At 36.9% G+C, this 20,867-nt stretch overlaps 1 protein-coding gene across 4 annotated transcripts; it reads right to left on the minus strand.

Moving 5' to 3' along the window:
* Nucleotides 1–1,706: 1,706 nt before the first annotated feature.
* opn7c (opsin 7, group member c) lies at nt 1,707–20,744 on the minus strand. 4 transcript variants are annotated; one of them, XM_056772645.1, is made up of 9 exons: nt 20,265–20,744; nt 20,006–20,125; nt 10,889–10,961; nt 7,428–7,515; nt 6,861–7,023; nt 5,755–5,882; nt 4,548–4,686; nt 4,250–4,445; nt 1,707–2,343 (listed from the first exon to the last, which is right to left on the minus strand). In XM_056772645.1, the coding sequence occupies exons 2-9, from the start codon at nt 20,017–20,019 to the stop codon at nt 1,852–1,854; spliced, it is 1,293 nt and encodes a 430-aa protein (XP_056628623.1). In that variant the 5' UTR covers nt 20,020–20,125; nt 20,265–20,744; the 3' UTR covers nt 1,707–1,851. The 4 variants fall into 4 exon arrangements, with proteins under 4 accessions (XP_056628623.1, XP_056628621.1, XP_056628622.1 ...); XM_056772643.1 differs by having other exon boundaries at nt 20,006–20,156; XM_056772644.1 differs by having other exon boundaries at nt 20,006–20,182.
* Nucleotides 20,745–20,867: the final 123 nt, after the last annotated feature.

A 20,867-nucleotide genomic window follows, 5' to 3' on the forward strand; every position in this document is an offset into this window, starting at 1 on the left:
AAATGTGAAATCATCTGTATATCTGAATCTAGTTTTGTCTTTTTTGAAAAAATACATTTGGGTCAGAGATCTTTATGTTTGTCCCGTCCTTAAACTCCCAAATCTTCTCAAAGAATAGAATAAGACAGAGAGAAGACAAAGATACATTTAGGGAAGTAATAAGAGAACAGAGCCATTTTGGAAGGTTAGAAACAACACTTTCTTTTCCCCTTTTTGTTCTGTGAATTGTTGCAGAAATCTATTTGCACTTATCCATGTAACAAGCCTAGAGAAATGACTAATGACCATGTTACTTTAACATCTAACATAGACGCAGCACTGAAGACATACTGTACACAGAAAAACTTGTCGGTGAACATTTTATATGTAAAACCAGTATTTAAAGACATTAACTAGAGAACAATAAAAAGCTATTGATCATGTACGAGCAATAAAAAGATATCTGATAGAGTAAGATCTGATACAGCTGGCTGTATGGTGAGCAGTAATAATGGTACATCATAGTGTGCTATTGACATTTAAGGTCAAGTGCTATCAATCTTCTAAAGATTTCTCTATCTACTTTAATCCTCATAAATGTATTTAAATCTTAAATCACTATTCTTTTATTAACTTTCGTTCACTCCCCTCAACCAAGTCCAAAGTTGAACGTGAACACAATGAGATAAACGGCCTTATCTGAGTTAACTTTAAAGTTCAATCTCTGAAGTAAAGAGCTTCTAGTTTTTAGAGACCGTCTCACATCCCTCCAGCACAATGGACACATTTGCACTCTCATAAAACTCTGCTTTGTTTAAATGGATTTGATAAAGGCCTGATTAAAGTTCTAATTGAACTTACACTTTAACACACGCCAAAACCCATCGCCCACCCCCTGGGGTGGCCTCAAGACTAATGCTTCACTGAGATTGTTTTCTGATCCCCTGTCCTTTCAACTTCCTGTTAAGAGTGTAGCGCGCCCCCTATAGGTGCCACAATCTCATCACACCATTCTCTGTATAGTGCTTTATCAGTGCACGCTTGTTTATGTCAATGAATTATCAAGTCAAGTCAAACTGACATCATGTCTAACAATCTGTGTTTTTCTATACGTGATTTAGTGGCATACAACAGCTAACGTAAACTAATGTTTACTGCGCCACAACACCTTTAAGTGCTGAATCCTAAAAAGAAGGGTGCACTTGTAATGAAGCCAGCAGGTGGCAGTCTATGACTATGCTTTAGTTCTCTACACGGCTAAGATAGACACTGGGAAAGCGACATACTGTGCTGGTTAATAAAAAAAACATAAAGGTGAGTAAATAATGACAAATTACTCCCGAGAACAGTAGACATCTGGCCAGGGGTGCCGCCAGAAATTCTGGGCCCTATTGAAACCAAAATTTCTGGGCCCCCTACAAATATGAAAATAAAAAGGGGGTCTGCTCTTCTGGTCCTTAAATCAGCCTGGGCCCTTAGAATCGTCCTAACCTTCCACCCCTTTACGGCGCCCATGCATCTGGCTATACCTTTCTAAAGTTTAAGTATTTAATAATAGGAAGAGTCACCACAAACATTCAACAGGTTTAGTTGCCAAGTCACGTGCAAATGCGAGGCTGTTTTATGTGATTGTAAATGTTCTGAGTGACGGATATCAAAACTTGCAGTTGGTGTGATTGAATTGTTTCTCAAATTAAACAGAAACTTGTTCATATTGGACGTCACGTTTAACTTTATTTAACAAATAACATTCACATATAAGGTTTTGTTCTTTTTGTGGCTAAGGCAATGTGAGTTTACAGTGTACATTACAACCTTCTAGTTCTGAGAAGGAGTGGATGTTGGGAAACTGTGGCACTTTTAGGGATTCGCTCACAGGAGGTCATTGTAAATTTTTTCAGTCATTGTTATTTCAGTTTGAACGGTTCCCTCCAGAAAACATGCAGCTGTCTGGGTGCTGGGATGTTGGAAGGGCTGCTGCGCGTCTGCATAGTGAACACAAGCTCCATAACTCTCTGGTTGGCTGCTGGAAAAGGGTGTGGAGTTGCTTGCATCCTTTTTGTTACACGTTTGAGATCTCTGCCCTTGACGGCCTTTTGTTCGTTCTGTAGGACTGGCCTTGCTGTGGCTCAAACAAATCCTGTGGCGGATGCTTCTAGTGTCCTGACTCAGTGATTTTCGAAAGTTAGGTTTAAAGAGAAGATACACCATAGGGTTATAAAGGGTGGAAGATTTGGCGAAAATAGCTGCCAGCGCAAATGCTGTGGGTGGGACTTGCTCATTGGCACTGAAGGCCGCCCACATGGCCACCACTGCGTAGGGACTCCAGGCCGTCAAGAAGCCAATGCATACAGCCACAGAGAGCTGGAAGGAAAACACAGAGGTTTAATATGTCATATAATCAGTAGAAATGCAGCTAGATGTAAGCATTTGTGTCTAACCCATATTCTTACACATTTCTTTTTTTTGTAAAAAATATCGCATTAAAATGTCCATACGTTTGCTTAAAGTGCTCTATTTTCACACATTAAAGAGACAGTTTACCCAAAAATTCTGTCATCATTAACTCACCCTTGAGTTGCTCCAAATCTATATAAAGTTCTTTGTTCTGATGAACATAGAGAAAGATATTTGAAAGAATGCTTGTCAACAGTTCTTGGCCACCATTGACTACCATAGAAGTCAAATTACAATTACAAGTGCCCTAGTACTGTTTGCTTTCCTTAATTCTTCAAAATATCTTATTTTGTGTTCAATTGCACAAAGACATTTCTAAAGCAGTTTTTCATTCTTTGGTAGTGTATGGTGGACAAGAACTGTTTGGTTACAAGCATTATTCCAAATATCTTTCTCTGTTTTATCAGAACAAAGATACTGAATGTATACAACTTGAGGGCGAGTACATTTTTGGGTGAAATGTTGCAAATTTGCACTACTACTACTACTTACTATACCAAAATATAGTCATTAGTGCTTCCATCCATCCATCCATCCATCCATTGGGTTCACGAGACGAGGAGATTTTTACATTATTTTTAAGAAATCCTCAATGATGAAATATATGAATGGAAAATAGTATTTTATTCAACTGAAAATCACAAAATGCAAAACAATTAAGGTGCATTTTGAAATCAACTCGTAATGAATGTTATTTTATTTCTATTTCTATTTCAATGAATTCTTTGCAGTAAAGGACATGCAAACACTGCAAAATGTGTTGCTATACCGACTGGCTTCCCTCCTGTACGATTTCACATTAGAAATCTAACTCCACAAATCGAACATAAAATAATTATAAACAGTACAAAAAAAAAATAACAGATATTCTAAGATCTAACACTTAGATCTTCTTAGTTGATCTTAAAAGGTACAAAATAAAAAAAATTGGTATATTAAGTACAAAATTAGTGTGTGAAAATAGAGGATGTTATATACTGCCTACATTTTAAAAGTCACTTATGAAATTCACATGCCTAAATGCATGCTTTAATTTTGGGGTTGCCAATGTAAAATAAAAACTTCCTAAATTCAATGCATTTAAGCATATCATTTAGAATATTTGAGCCTTTCACAGCTTATTTGGGTCTGTTTGAACCACCTTGATGTATTTTTTTTATATTTCAGTAAAATATAAATAGGCTTTACAAGTCGTTTCAACTTATTTTAAATTCTGACCAGTATCTTAAAACAAGCTGAAATTCCCTACGTGGTTATAATTTCAAGTAATGTTCAAGTTCAAGTAATGTGAAAGCAGTTTTAAAAATGTACATAGCAAGTTAAAATGACTTGTAAGGACAGTTTGATTGTATTTGAAAATTTAATGTGGCACAAAACTTTTACAGTGCTGACACTGGGCGAATTTACATGTACGTTATTTATTTTTTATGGATGTTTGTGCACATAAATAATCAACATTTACAACCAATATATTCAACAGCAACAACCTTTAATGCCAACAGTAAAAGCTAAATTCAGGCATTCAAGGGCACTGTATGACACAGTAAAATGTAGCAAGGACAGCCAAAGGGATACGGCCAGCCCTTATTACAGAGGACAAGTAATCAGCATTACATTTTGAGGGACGTAAAGTACATACTCTACAACAAAATCACGTTCCAGCTGTCAGAACCACAGAGTAATAAAATACAATGTATTTGTGAAATGAGAACCTGAAGGACATTTGTTTCAGTTCATATATGTGAGTTTGTAGATTAAAGCTTTTTACTGTAAACATAATGATTGACAGTACTCAAGGAAGTCCTTACTTTACCTTGACAATGAGAGTGTGGGCATTTGTCACTTTGGTTTGTGGCGAAACGTGTTGTTTAACGGCTTGGCGAGACCCCCTCACTGTGAGCAGGATGAAGGTGTAGGAGAGGATGATGATGGTACACGGGAGCACATAACAGAAGATAAAGAGACTGATGATGTAAGACATGGCAAGGACATTGTGGGATGGATAGTACCTTGACAGATAGAGAGGAAGAAATAAGCAACATTATTACAGAAACAGTTTCACATGTTGAATTGGCACCAGTTTTTTGTCACAAAAATTGTTGGGCTCATACCAGTTTATGCAGCAGGCGGTTCCGTAAGGTTCTGGTCCAAAACTCCCCCACCGAGCAAGAGGTCCCACAGCAAACAAGGACGCATAGCACCACACCCCTGCCACCATCACACAAGCGTGGTTGGATGAAAATTTGTTCCCTGGAGAGGAGGAGGACGGGTGAGAATAAACATGTTTAAGTAAAAATAACATAACCTCTGCCTGTGTGTGTTGTGACCAGACAGAATAAGTGTCATTGCTCTGGCTGTTTTTTATGATTCTCTTGACACAGAGAAAGTAATATTTGTGATGAAAATAATGAGAAATTGTGCTGTTTAATACTCCGGTGAACTCTGCTGTGCATTTTTTCTGATGTGTGGTGTCCTTATTGGGCCTGTTTCAGAAAGGAGGTTTAGTGTATAGGACACATTTAGGGGGTCAGACTCTCGTGCAAAGTTAGATTGATCACCGGTTCGAAACCTGCTCTGAGCAGATTTGAGTTGGAATAGCTGCATGTCAAAATTATTGGTTTATTACATTTATTGCTTAATTTCTGCATGTATGTCTGTATTTATTGCACTTTATTTATACACTTTATTAAGTCATTTCTCATCGTCCATGGAAAATTATGCTCTGATGTAATACACATACGGTGGCTGATGTTATTGATTTAAGGATGGATGAGAAAAATTTTAATATATATAATTAACTGTAAAGAAAAACTGTACAGTTTTAATAAAAATGCAAAGGGAAATGACAAAATTCCACTCGGGTCCTAAATTGCTCTGCTGAAATCAAAGTACACCCCAATAAATGAATGCAGCCTATTCTGAATCCTCTATAAAAGCACATATGTGACCCTCGATCACAAAACCCTTTAAAAGGGGGAGGAGATCGAAATAAACTCTGGTTCAAAGAAAACCTGCTCCTGACCAGGTTAGGTTTAAAATGTAAGTTACTATGGTAACTGACTCTGAGTATAAGTTACCTCTCCTTTAGAGACGGGCTTGAGTTACCCCGCTTTCTCGGGTTTGACATACCTCACATTCTGAAACAGAAAACCCATAGTTTCCCTCATTTCAGGGTTAATATACTCAGAGTTTTCACGAAACCTCATTTCTGAAACGGGACCCAGCACTTTATGATGGTTTATGTGCATAATAGTGTGTTATTTAAAGTGCAATGCAAAACAGCTTGAAATAAAAAAAGCACATCAGTGTGCAGTATACCGTAATTTGGGAAGCACACTTTAAAGCAGCATACTGACGACAAAGCAGTCAGGTTGGTCAGGCTACATAAGCCAAATAAAACCCCACACATAGCATAGCACTGGCAAACTACCTCGCCAAATAACCACCTGCAGAGGGAAGAGAGAGAGTTCATTTTTTATTTTCTGTATTTTGACGTTATATTCTTTATAGACATTTAGTTTAAACAGGCGTTTAAAAAACTATCCAAATAGTTAATACTTAATACTTGAACAATAATGGCTATAGAGTACCGCAGAGATGGTGCATTTTCGCCCGCAAACCCTGGAAGCAAGTTAGCATTTTAGCACTTTCGGTTTAATCACCCCAACGTCTATGGCTTTTTAAAGGGGTTTTTGCCTGAAACAAGATCTGTGGTTAGCAAAATCTCTAAATATTTTCACGTTTTATCAATGACATAAAACACACCAGTCATTACCCACTCGTGTTTTTTAAAACCTTATTGTGTCTTAAAAACGGAGGTTGCTAAAAAGTTGCTGAGAGCGACTACATCCTCTGGCATATAAATCTCACAAATAATGCAACATGGTCACAAATCTCTACGAACGAGGATGGGTATTCATTCACAATGTAATATCTTACCAGGAACATGTTTTAAATAATGTTTAAAAAAATTGTTAGAGGCTTGGTGGTGGTGACGTTGATATCGCCCGGCCTTGGTGTAACGTTTGTCTGTTTAAAGCCTCATGTTAGCATTTTACTTCTATCGATTGTATTTCAGCTTTAAAAGAAATAAACGTTGTGTTCATTAGTAAAGATTATCTTGATAGACAAAACTATAAACATAATAAGCGCTAACTTTGGTATTGGCTAGAAAAAGACATCATCTCTGCTGTACTCTATCGACTTATCAACATCAACGACCTTAAAGGGATAGTTCACCCAAAAGAGTTATTCTTACATCATCGGCCCCATATTGACCTCCCTTGTAAGGACAAAAAAACCACTGAGACGTGTCTAAAAATTTATTGACACAAGGGTTAATAAATGATAACAAAACAGTGAACTATACCTTTAAGATCTCTTTAGTAAACCCTCTTTTATTTTGCATTTTTAGAGGAGCCTACCTGTGTGCAAGAGCAGATGGGATAGCCAATGGAAACAGAGACAGAGTCATCCCCAGATCGCTCACCGAAAGATTCACAACGAAGAACTCTGCCGGCTTTAAACTTGATCTCTTACGGTATGCTACAAACAAAAGCATCCCGTTTCCCAAAAGTGACAGTACACCTGTGGGAAAAAAGAGAGATCTATACATCCACTCATTTCCAACTCACCACTTAAACTGTAAAGATATGTTCAGAATGTGATTCTGGCATTGTGACATATTTTACCCCACTGCTTTAAACCTGTCAGGATAACCTTCATACTAACTACACCAAGAGCCATCCTATGTAAACTGACCATATAAAACATATTTGATTATTGTCTGGATGATTTGACAATGTGGACCCAGGATAAAAGGAAAAGGTTAATTGCTGTTGAACCATTTCACCTCTGAATTATTCATAAGTAACAGAAGTACACATTTCATGTGGAACGTTATGGGTTTCGCTGCATTGATTTAATAATACATTAATGCACAACTATGGATAATAGAGGATACCAGAGCACTTCCGCGGTTGAATACTTACAGAAGACAGAATAAAGTGACCCCATAAAGACATCGTGCTGTCTGGAGATAGTGGACACAAACAGGGCGGTTTTTGACACATTGCCCATCTGCAGGAAAAGTTGACAAAAATAACTTTAAATTCTCACAGGTTCTGACTCACCATTGTGTGGTCAATACACACTTGATGTTAACCATTGTATACTTTTTAATATAAATGTTTTCTGTGCATGCAACTGTTAAGTCAAACTTTATCTAGGGAAAAATCACATCAAATTCTCTTAACACATGCATCCTGATTTAGAAGTGTGACTCAGGTCTGACTGAGCAACAGTTTGAGTAACATAATTGCTAAACCTTGTCAGATAAAATTACACTGTGAAATGGATGTTATATACAAAACAATTTATTTGAAGTTAAAGTCGAAGAGAATGATCTGCATGATAACAGAGTGATATTGATTTAATTTTGTGTTGATTTTTATTCATGTTTAGCGGCCGAGTCTAGAGACTGAATAAGTGCATCTTTTTTGTATGCTGGACCAAAACATCACTTCTAACGAGTTGCAATTCCTATTTATTTCCATTTTTTAACCTCTTCATCTCTCTCTCTCCGTTGAATCCCTCTCAGCTGATAGATTTGTCTGTCACAGATTTTAACGTTTAACTTTTCATATCATGTCATTCAGATCACATTTGGCTGAATGTAGAGTTTTCTATGTACCAGGCAACATTTATCGGTGTGTAGAGTTCTGTCAGTGGTTCTGGTTAAACTGTTGGACAGGTCAGATGTGTTTTCAGTAAAACTCATCAGCGGAAATGTAGTTGATCTGACATCCGAAGGCAAAATTCCAGCAGTGGCAAATGTTTCAAATGTGCCTCACTGTGTTGTCAGGCATCTTTCTCATTATTTGTGAATAATCTCTGATCATGAACTGGTTTCATTTGAATTTTGAAAGAATCTAGATTATAGGCAGAGCTGTCTTTTGCGTTCAAGTTATTTTTTGCTCCTGATTTACAAAGTGTTCAATTTCTTTCTCTGTGAGAGGATCCTTGGTACATCAAAGCTGACACCTTTTTAAATTCACCTGCAGGCTACTTTAAAACCTTAAAGGGGTTTAAAGAATCTACATTCCTTTCTGTAAAAATCACTATATTCGTTTACCATACTTTTTATCAAATCAAATCAGACTGCTAAAATTGCTATCTCTTGCCTCCTCTGTTCTTCCCCACTCCTTTTGATTATCATTATTCCTCTCCTGCTGCATTATTTGGATGCTGGCCTGCTGCTTGAACTGGTGTCTTAAGGCTTTCAAAAAAATCGACCAAAATATGGCATGAGCTATAAATTGATGCTCCACTAAAAAATGAAAAAAATCAGTTACTCACCATCAAACTGTTCTGTACTCATTTCTTTGTTCTGTTGAACACAAAATTCGATATTTTGAGGAATTTAGGAAAGCAAATAGTTCTAGGGCACCTTTGCCTATACCATTTAAATTTTTCCCACTATGGTGGTGGTCAATGATGTCCTAGCTGCTAACATTTTTCCAAATATCTTTCTTTGTGTTCATCAGAACAAAGAAATTTAGAACAACTTGAGGGAGGGTAATTACAGATTTTTTGGGTGTTATTTTAACAGGTATTTTTGCAGTTCTTACCATAATTGCACGCATATTATAATGGGGTCTTATACATTTCTAATGTCCTCGTGTCGCACCTGTCGCGTCCAGTGTAGACACAGTGTAAGTTATCTCGGTCAGCAAGTATTATCGGAAAGATTGTATGTATTGGTGGTGAATAGCAGCTTGTCAAAAAGCTAGTTCAATATCTAACTATCATTAACTACTAAAAAAAGCCCAACATTTAAATTAATAATAGTCTATGCTAGCTTTTTGCAAAGTCTCCAGTGTCCAAGACTCTCGTTCAATTTACTTTCCCTAATAACATTTTCTCTTATCCTTTCACTTTCAAATCTTGTTTGCAACAGTGACAAACTGCCTCTCTGTGACAAACACTACATCTAACAACACAAAATGACTTTGATGAGCTTCTCTCCACAAACAAGACGAACCACATTGAAGTAGAGCACACGCCAATACAAGCTTTCTCTCTGCGTGATGAAAAACATGCATCTCTTTAAGATCTGCCTCTGGATTCTGACAAAGTTTTGGTTTGCAGGTTGGTCCACATTTACATTTTATTCGCACATTTACCGGATGCTTTTATTCAAAGAGACTTGCAAATGAGAAGAATAAATATTAATCATAAAGGAACTGTCAAAACTAACAGTGTCACAATTGAAACAGAAGACCCGGGAACAAAGTGCATAAAAGATAAAGGGACGAAGAAGAGTACATTTTTATTATGGTTTAATTGATTTTTTGTTTGATATAGAATGTGCTTTTATATATAAAGAGAGGTCTTCTGCTGTGACTGATGGAGTCTTTAAGAGAAATTCGACCCAGAAGAGTTCTTGATGATACAGTATTCCGCTACAATGCAGTGTATTCTCTGAGTATGAAACTAATGAATCTAATACATAATACAATTTAGTAATGTGACAAAAATGTAATCCCGAGGATCACTGTGCAGTAAAGTTGTAGATTCAAACATACGTGAGTCTTCATTGTGCAGTTGAGCAAGACTCTAAACCCTCTTGTGTTCGGGAATGTAAATTGTTTTTTTAACCACTCTCAATTAAATGAATTTAGATTAAGTGGACTCTCATTTATTTTGGATCTGGACAAGAAGATTGTCACTGAATTACACTCTTAAAAAGAAAGGTTTTAAAAATTGTTTTCATATAATGTTGACTAATGCTGCATGCACATTGTCATGCGGAAATTTTCAACACATCCTTTTCTACATTTACTGTATGTTTATGATTGTGATTTTGTAATACAGTATAATCACAATGCTAAAACAGTAACCAACCCTAATCTAGTTGCTTGTTGTTTCAAAAAATAGTCTTTCACAGCCTCCTTAATGGTCAATATGCAGTAGATGTTGTTAAATGGCGAGTACTAGTCGGCTAATATGAGTTTTGTGTGTGTGCTTTGTGATGTAATCTACCATCAAATCTAAATTTTCAGAACTTCAGATTAAACATTCTATATCCCATTTGTCCAAATTATGTTCATATACACATTAATTTATATTGAGCCATTTTGAAGAAATAAATGATGAATTTGAAAAGCCCATAATATTAAGGTATTTTCTATGTGGACGATAGGACCCAACAACTTAAGCAACATTATCCAGCAAGTGAAATAAATATGTACTGTATATTCACACTCATTCATCAAAACACAATTTCCATTAAGAACATTAAAATGTTCACAAAGAATTTTCCAGATAACATCATAACATCAGCCCTTAATACTGGTAACAAATATCAGAGTTCAGCAATGTCTAGCTTGGTTGGTCTTATACGATTCCATCCTCCCTAATATAACCTCATAACACCCCAGATATGACTTACCTTCCAGGGGAGAGTGTGTGCTCTGCTACCTTCATGAAGACCCAGTTTAATCCAAAATCCACCAACACATACACTATAAGAAGGAAGACAATCACAGAGAAGAGATTGAAAGACATAAAAGAGGTGTGTCCTCAAATTGAAAGAGCATGAGCTTGAAAATCTGCAAGCGTTTGTCCTCACCGCTGCTCGCACCCAAATCAATATACAGAGATGGGTGGCAGTCAGTCCACTTGAAGTGTAAAATGCTCTGAGAATGAGTTGACACACACACACACAGCATCAGACTTGATCCTATGTGAAGAAGCGACATAATCCAGGCAGAGTGAGTCAGAAAACAGTCTCAGTCAGATTCTCTCTCTCTTTCTCTAGTATCCCAGTCCCCCTTATCATTGCTACCTCTCCTCTCCCTTCCCCACTTTCTCTCACTTTCTTTCTTTTTTTGTGTTGTTAAAACCAAGATAAAATCCTAACACATAGTTTTGCTTGAGTTTTGTGTCTGAGGTGGTTTGCGTAAAGGTATGTTTTAGCTGTTCTGCAGGCTACATGTGTACTTAAAAAAACAGATCAACTAAAAAATGAATTTTTGTGACGCTTGTTCTGTTCTAAATTTATTTTAGCATTTAAAGTGATAGTTCACCCAGAAATGAAAATTCTGTCACCATTTACACGCCCTCTTGTCATTTCAAACCTGTATGACTTTCTTTCATCTGCAGAACACAAAAGAAGATATTTTGAAGAATGACAAGAGGTTGAGTAAATGATGACCGAATTTTCATTTTGGGTTAACTATCACTTTAAGTTGACTAACATAAAAACAATTTCAAGTAGATTTTGTAGAATACCTATATGTAGTTTTACTGTATAATAATGCCGTAGCAATGTGACCTCGAAACAAAAAACAAACAAACTGTAACACTTGACCGTGATTTGAATCCTGTTATTTGAATGGAATAAAACCTGCTGAGTGAACCATTCTACCTGCTTTGAATATTGATTTGAATATTGTATTTAAGCAAGAGGTATTTCCAGCTGCTTGCAAAATATTTAGTGATGAGATTAGCTTCCTGGAAAAGCATTGTTCATCAAGACAATCTGAGAAGCATTCTGGAATCCTTTTGATCTGTCATCCTAGACACGCTTCAAAGCAATCCTTCTCCATGTATTGCATGCATTTTTAATTCAACGTTAGGACCGGTCACCTATGATAAACTGCTTTATGAGGAGATTGTGTCGAGGGAAATGCAAAGGGAATATTAATTCATAACTTCGTATTTTTTACAAACGTTCATACGGATTGAAAAAGTTTGGGATTAGTTTTATAATTTAACAAAGAATATCAACAGAACAATCAACATGTCTTTCTATTGATTTAAGAATAAAATCAAAATTCCGACGCCAGTTTTAGAGATTGTCTTACTATTCTGCTCATTACAAGATTAAAACCTATTTTATCTAAGATCTGACTACAGTAAAAAAATGCCATTATGAATATAGAAATTCAAATGTCCTTTAAATATACAACTGCAACCTATATATGTATATCTATTTTATTTAGGGCCATAATCAGAGTCCATAATTATATGGTCTTCTAATATTTGTTGGCTTAGAACATTCAGAAAAGATCTGACATGTAAATTAACCTCAACTTGTCAAAAAATCTGTTTTTGTCAGTTTGGAATTGACTTACTTTTTTTCACCAAGAGCAAACATTTCAATCTCTCTGTGGATGTTCGAGAGACTGTGGCATGCCAAACAAAATAAACACATTCATTGTTAGTCACCAGAATTCTACCCAACATTCCCAAGCTCAGCATGGTTGTGCCCAGGGCTTCAGTGTGTGACTCCAGTGGTTGCATTTAGTCATTTAGCAGACACTTTTATCCAAAGCGACTTACAAGTGGGGTAGATAATGGAAGCAATTAGGACAGCATAAGTACAACAAAAGCATAAGTGCAATCAAAAAGAAGACTAGTCTCATATAGCCTAACACAGTATACGGAACCATTCATTCATACATTTTTTTTTTTTTTTTTTAGAGTAGAGAAGTAAAGAGTCAGAACAGATCAGTCAGATGTTGGCGGAAGAGATGTGTTTTCAGGCGTTTCTTAAAGATGGCTACAGAATCTGCAGATCTTGTAGCAGTGGGCAGATCATTCCACATAGGTGGAACAGATCCGGAGAAGGTGCGCGAGAGAGATTTTTTACCTTTATGGGATGGCACCACAAGACGTCGTTCACCATGGTTGCCTGGATTGACCTATTCGCCAGGATTAGTGTTACCTGGGGACCTCTGGTCATTTGTAATAATTGTAGAGATTGTCTGTGATCATGTGGCGCAATTGCACGGGATAAGGGAAGCATGTGATTTTACTAGTGGTGGGCATAGATTAATTTTTTTAATCTAGATTAATCTAGATTAATTCCAAGATTAATCTAGATTAATCTAGATTAATTCCAAGATTAATCTAGATTAATCTAGATTAAAATGGCTCATTTGAATTCTGCCGAAGGCATTCAGAATATGTGTGCTACCCAAATAATGACTAAAAGTAAGTCTTTGAGAACGGGTTTCTCAAGCCAGGTGGCGCATTAGACCAGGGGCTCATCTCCTGTTTCCAAAATGCATCACAAACTGCTTGAGAAAGCTGTTCTACTATGATAATTGGTGATGAAAATTAAATTATGTTCAATAAGATGAACTTGTGTTTACTTCCGCATTAGCTAAGGGATGATTTGCGTTTAGGTGGTACTTGATACTGGAAGAGCTCCTACAGTACATTTACATTTAGCCATTTAGCAGAAGCTTTTATCCAAAGGGACTTACAAAGAGTGAGGGAGCAACAAGCTATATGTCATACAGGAGCCATAATACATTAGATCTCAATACAAAGTTACTGGTTTCAACTAAAGCTAGACCACTACCTGTTGAGAGAAAGTGTTTTTTTAAACCAATTCCGCATTGCACAAGGTGCAAACAACCTTAGTCTTGTCGATGTTTCTATTGGGAAGCTTCTTAAAAATGAATATTCCCTGAAGCAAACCCGGCGGCTTCATAGCTGCATCCATGTTAGCACGTCACGTTTGATGCGGTAATTTCACAGTAACGTTATGTTGTGTTCAGACCAAACGCGAATGGCGTGTCAAGCGCGAGTGATTTATATGTTAATGCAAAGAGCCAATAGACCTACTTGCTGCGCGAATCGCGCGAATGAAGCCCTGCTTATGAGATGATGAGGCGGCTTCTGCTTCCGCGAATCACGCGAGTTGAAAAATCTCGTTCTCGCCCCGTACAGTGCAGATAAGCTGGTATACATCCGCGCTAAAATATCAAGGTGAAAGTCATCATAGCTGGAAATGACCAAGCAACCAAATTTATATCAAAACACTTAAAAACAGCAAACGGCTGAATTTTTTATTATATATGAAAATTATATATGAGCCCGCCAAATCACAGAGATGCACACTTGCATGGGACTAATATTATCACAGGACCTCGGTGTTGGTCAAGTAATGGATAATGTCAGCCGGTTGTTATCACAGAAATAAGTCAGACAGAGGGGGCTTATTTTGCCATAACAGCAGGCTGCGTGTACATTATCCTTCTTATTACACGGCTACTTGCCATATGTGAAAAAAATAGACATTAAAAGTGAATTTGAAATATAGCTCATTTTAACCGAATGCAGACCTTCCGCGAGGAATCAATGTATCATAATCAACGAGCCGTGCAATAATGAATCCACTGTGACTGTAATTTACTGCTGTCTCAGTTTAAATCAGCCCCTGCAGTGCAATAATTCAGTGTAATGTGTGCTTCATTTATTTTTTCTTTTATTTCATTGTTACTTGCTGCATATTGTGTGATGGAAATATTATTATGTAAATAAAAACGTAAATATTTATAGACATTTATGACCGTAAATATGGAATGTAAAATCCATATCTTCGAATGCTACATTTGAGGATTTGAAGATGAAAACATTATTCCATTATAATTGTTTGCCTATATTCTCCATATCCAGAATTCCAGCATGTCATTTGATGTGAATGTAGTGTAAATGATAACTAAGGAGTATTGAACATCTGCTCTTTTGAAGTTGATGATCACCGGCCTTCCCAGCCCAGGTGTTTGGGGCAATATATAGATTAGGAGGGTTCCATCAGAATACTTTTCACCAGAAAAGTGTAAACAACATCCATCTTTGTCCATCCATATGGTGGTGTAATACCTGAGGCTGTGCCGACCAGCCGGTCTAACCAGTTGCCAAAAAACACACTTTTCTTTCATGTAAGCTTTTTGTTTCGTTTTGTTTTCAGTTGATTGGAGGAAATTGCTGCTTGTTTCTCTATAATGTACCAGACGCGCAAGCCATGAGTTTTCTCCAAGCAATCCTCAAAAAGCTGCAGAGAGGGCAAATGAAACACACACACAAACATGTCTTATAACGTTTATTTATCTTCAATTGTGTGTAAAATGGTGAAAATATTGACTGTCAAATTGTTAACTGCAACATAAGGTTGTTCACAATTGGTGAAAAATCTCCAAGAAACCTGCCGTCCTCTCACAATGCAAGTAAAATTATAATGAAATACCAGGTCATATAAGATGATATAACATATTTTAATCATTTAAAATGTACAGTGTATCAAAGAAATTATATTCCCATGTATTGTTTTAGTTTTTAAATAAGCATTGCATAAATGTATGTTTATTGTTCTTAGACATAGCAACAGTTCAGAAATGTAAAACATTTTTCAGAGCAAAAATATTTGAGTAAACCATATATTCAGACTATTTTCATTTGATGTTTTAAATGATTTTATTTTTCTCTGACCCGGTACCACTGTGTAATTTGTTCTCTGTAAAGATGATTTTTATTGAGGTTCAAGAGGTTCTCTGTTGAATGGAAGTAGAAAAAGCTGCTGTCTGGAGTTGTTTAACAGAGAGTCTGGTTTTGATTGACGCTGTTGTAACCAACGCTGTTCAGAGAGAACAAACAGAGATAAGTTGTACCTGGTTTGGACTGATGGGTTTTGTCTGATGGCGCTTTTTTTGTGTTATTCTGAGTTTTGAAGAACGTGTAGATGAAGTTTGTGTTTGAAAAGCTTTTATAACTGCTACATACATTTAGTTAATATTAATATGACCATACTAATATTAATAACTATAATTCCAGCAGAATGAACAAGAACACATTCATAAGATGCAATCAAGTACAGCTGCAGAATTTTTTAAAACCAATTAAAATTTCATGTACTCAGTATTTCGAGATGTATTATGATCCTTCCAGTCCAGCCTCAACCTCAGGAGTAACTTAAAGTCATCCAACACCAATGTGAAAGACTGACAGCATGAGAACACACATGAAAACTGCCATAAAAATCCAGGTCATCACATTTTTTTTTACTTTTCCTAAAAACATGTACTGTACAAATATTACTGTTGTATTGCTTAAAAGTGAATATGAAATTGTTTGGTGTATTTGAGGTCTGCAAAAATACATAGCATCCTTCTGTTGTTTTAACCTGTTTCTCCAGCTTTCATTTTCTGTAAATAAATACCATACTTTTATTTGGGATATATCATTTATATCATTTAACCTAAACACCAACCTACCTATAAATTCAGAAAAACTCAAACTTTGAAATGGTCTCTTAATTTTGGATATTGAATTGAATTTACAGAGATTCTGTGGAGTAACTTCTCACACAAGCTACAAAAGAGGGGGAATTCATTTGGGGTCTATTCTTTACAGAGAACAGATGGGTCATCAGGATCTGGATCTAAAAGTTGTCTCATGTAAATTATGATGAATATGTTGGAATAAAGACTGCTAATGAACCAGTCTCTAATGAGTCTTTTGGGTTTTTTTCAAAGCCTTATTGATAATACAGTAAATAAATGACTTGGTAATCCTCCTTAAATTGCTTTCGTCAAAGCTTTCCGTCCATTCGTTTTTTTCTATTTGTATTATATTATTCTGTTATCCCTTTCTTTTCCTCACCCCTCTTTTATGTTGTCTTTTTATCTCTTTGTTTCAGTCTCTATCTCTGGGTCTTTCTGTCTCACCATCACTGTAATTGATGCACATTATATGAACAGTGACTGTGACAACGTCTGGCTGCAGACTGAAGTCTTTAATTGGAATTGTCTGGTCTTGTTTAGTCTAGTGTCATCAAAAAGAAACCAAGAGTATCTCTCTTCACACATAATCATGGTTGTGGCTGTAGGTGTGGGAACATGTCTAAGACTCTGTGCTGTAGGAGATGTGGAGCAAAAGAACAAAAATGTCTATTATCTTGCCATCTGGGAGCAGAGTGTCATACAGACTGGGAGGTATGGGGTTTTATGTACATTTTTGAATTATTGTTTTAATCTCAGTCTTTCCATCCAGCATTTTTGTGTGATTCACTTAGCATAAAAACACACACGTAAAAACTTTGTGACATTGATTCAGTTGCGACTAGAAAGTCAAAGCCATTAAAGGCATTTGTGATTGTTGTGTAAAATGTTACAGAAATGGTTTGTGTGGGAGGAAGAAGCAAAGAGCAAATGACTGGCAGCGAGAGAGATAACAAGAGAAAAACTGATGAGTAATGTGATGAACGTGGAATGAAAATGAAAAGATTTAGTGGGATGCAGGATGACAAAGTGAGAGAACTGATGCAGACAAATGAATGTTTTTGTATATACGAGTAAGTACAAGTCTATATTTAGACAACAATTTTCAGTGACATTGATCTATACTGCCCTCTAACCTTTGTCTGTTGTGTCTTCTCTCACACATTGAAACGAACCACACCCAATAACCTGCAGCTCTCAACTGGATTTAGGCTGAAACTAAGCAGGTTTGAGCCTGGTCACTTACTGGGTGGTAGACATCCTGCAGAAAATAAGGAAGCTCCTGGAGGAGGTGTAAGTGAGTCAAGCAGGGGGTGCTCTTCATGTGGTTTATGTATGCCCTCAGGCATGTGGTTTAGATCGAAGTGTACAGAAAAGTAATTAAGTACAAAACATTTGATTATAACAAGTCTTGTTTACATCACTGCACTGGTCTTGTTTGGGTAAAATTGCATAAAGGGTCATTAGAGGGAGGGCTATAAAAATGAAAGTGCGTTGTCAAAGTTTGTTTTCCTGAAAGTGTAATATACTTCATTTGTGGAAAGACATTGCTTTGTATTCAGTGTGCATGAGTTAGCAGGTCGGATGAATGCATATACACCATTTGAATAAAAAACTGAAATATTCAGAAGTGCTATGCTAATTCCATTTGTTGGTAGGATTTGTGTCGCGCAAAAGTGCCAAAGTGGGGGCCAATGTTTTGTCCTTGATTAACCAAACATAGTTGGCTCTGTTTGCCGATAAGGACACAGCATGTTAGCATCCCAGGCAGTAGGTCACACAAAGCTCCAGATGTACAAAACAGGTGAAAGAGCAAACAAGGTCCATTCATACATGGTGTTTTAAATGTGAAATTTAAAGGCAGAATAGGTGATTTGGTAAAATGCTAATTTTAGCCTGCTAGCACTGAAATTATGGGCCGTTTCTCAATATGCGGTCTTGTGTCCTTGTGTCTCTCTCTACGTCATCAAAAATCGTCAAAGTCTGTTTCCAATCCTCAAGAACACAAGAACAGTGTACGCATGAAAGTACTCGTATGTGTTCTCGATATCAAGGATCTATCGTATGCGGCCTTGCGCGCCTATGGAATCCACTTGAAGTCCCAAAAGTCACTGCAGCGCGGCTGTCAAAGTTCATCCCGAGGCTGCCTCGCAAGATCGGTCTCCACAAGAACAAAAGTCCGTTGTGTTCTTGGAATTGAGAAATGGCCATGATCCCACCCTCCATGCGTATTGCCGTCCAAAGTCACTCCTCCTCCAAAACACATTATGAACGCGCACAAACCAGAAGCTCTTGGATCAATTCCAATTAAATCATGTGTCATTCACCAGTGAGAACATGTTACAATACAAAATAAATAACGTTAATCCAATAGCGAAAACAGTTAGCATAAACGACAGCTTTAAAACGAGATAAGATTAACGAAGTAATACATAAAGGTTGACAAACTACATAACCAACATAATCAAAACCCATCAAAATCGAATCATAACATGTACCTACCTGTCCAGAAGTTACCATGTCATAATCTTAGACTCCCGTAGTTGCTCCCAGCATGGAAAAGCAACACTGATTATAATCATATCCATCAACTATCCTGTTTAGGCCAGGATTTTCCTATTTTTTACACCCATCTCCTGTTAAACCTCCAGAACAAAATCGTGAACAGGCCGAGTGGGAAACGGAAACCACTGCGAACCGACCTTCACGTCCGGCAGTCACCGGAATGCATTCGCAAATGGAATTCTGCTTTCACCTCTTTGTTGATAAGACGTTTGTAGTTTTTAATTTTGGTTGTCCTTTGCAAGTGCTACTTGCAAGCTGGCACACGTTTAACTACGGGAAAGTTAGTTTAGGTTCCGGCTGTTTTCCTGTCATTCTTCCGCTGTGTCTTCACAGCATATGTGACTGCGCTGATGATATATCTGCATGAAAAGGGTGCGCAGTGGGATGCAAAATATGTTGACTGAAAATGTACACATGACCTCGCACCGAGGGCAATGATTGGGGAACATTTTTTGGTCATACACCTTTCACCGATGGTGTCTAATTATAAAAATACCAATGACACCTGTACTGAAATAAAATAAACATTTTTAGGTTCCATATTTGTTTTAAAAAGTCTGAAATCTCTATGCTGTGTCTAAAAGCTGTCACCGCATGACAGAAGCAGCAGGTGACGTAACATGGAAATCATGCAGGAGGCTAGACCGTCTCATTTCGGTTACTTTCTACCCTTAACCGTGCCAGAAGAGTTAAACAAATATAAAAATATTGCCTTACTGTTTTAAACGTTTAAAAATCACTAAACACTTGTTAACCGATTTACTACGTATGCTTTCAAGGGTTTTAAATTTAAACACCACATATTTGATCACATGTACATCTCAAAGAATTGTGGGTTATCTCTAGCAACGAAGGATACACCTCATATGTTCTCAGAATTCTCGTAAAAAAGTAGGTCGCATTAGAAGGGTGTATGCGGAATGACTTACATCAAACGAGACATCCTCGATGAAGTAGCAAGCTTCACATGAGACCTCCGGAGGACGCAGCCTTCCGAAACAAGACACAGCTGATGGGCCCGCTTCACAATGACGTCACTTAACTTCCGCCTTTTGCAAAGAAGTGTATCATAGCATTCATCTTGCAACAAGCAAGAAGAAGAAGAACTACGTTATGTCATACATATTATGAAAATACATATTTAAATTGACAAAAAAACTGTCAAAAGATTTGCTGCATCAGGGTTACCGTGTGTTATTAGTTCCGAGCGGTTGTTATCCGGAAATAACCAGAGCCATTGAGAGAGAGATTTCTGCCAACCGATGTCCAAAAATTTGGAGCGTCACGTGATTCATGGAGCTTTCGAATAGTTCCAGTAAGTTATGTTTTTTCTTTAAATGCTTTATTTCTTTCATTTTTTAATTCATTAAATGGCTTTCGTCTTAAAAACACACACGGTTTCTGCCAATCTCAGAGTAATCTTAAATACTTATAGAGTAGTATTGCATACTTCGTATTTTCGCCATAGTATTTAGTTTGATTGTTGTGAAAAAGTGTTCAACTGGACTCAACGGAGTTGACGGGACTCTCTCTGTCAATGACTCTGGGATTAACGAACCTGCAAATGCCGCGACTGGCCAATCAGAATCAAGCATTCCAACGAAATCAATTCTATTGACACATTTTTACAGATTCATTTGATGTTTATTTATAACATTAAGTGTCTTTTTGAGTCCTGTGTTTTTTATTCTCAGACGCGAGAAAAATTCTCCTTACCTTCGATTTTCCCCACATAACTTTCAATTCCTATAGGCATATATCTCTTAATATTATATAAATTACTTCCTTTAC

The sequence above is a fragment of the Triplophysa dalaica genome, chromosome 18 (genome assembly GCF_015846415.1).
Source record: "Triplophysa dalaica isolate WHDGS20190420 chromosome 18, ASM1584641v1, whole genome shotgun sequence".
Taxonomy (NCBI): domain Eukaryota; kingdom Metazoa; phylum Chordata; class Actinopteri; order Cypriniformes; family Nemacheilidae; genus Triplophysa; species Triplophysa dalaica.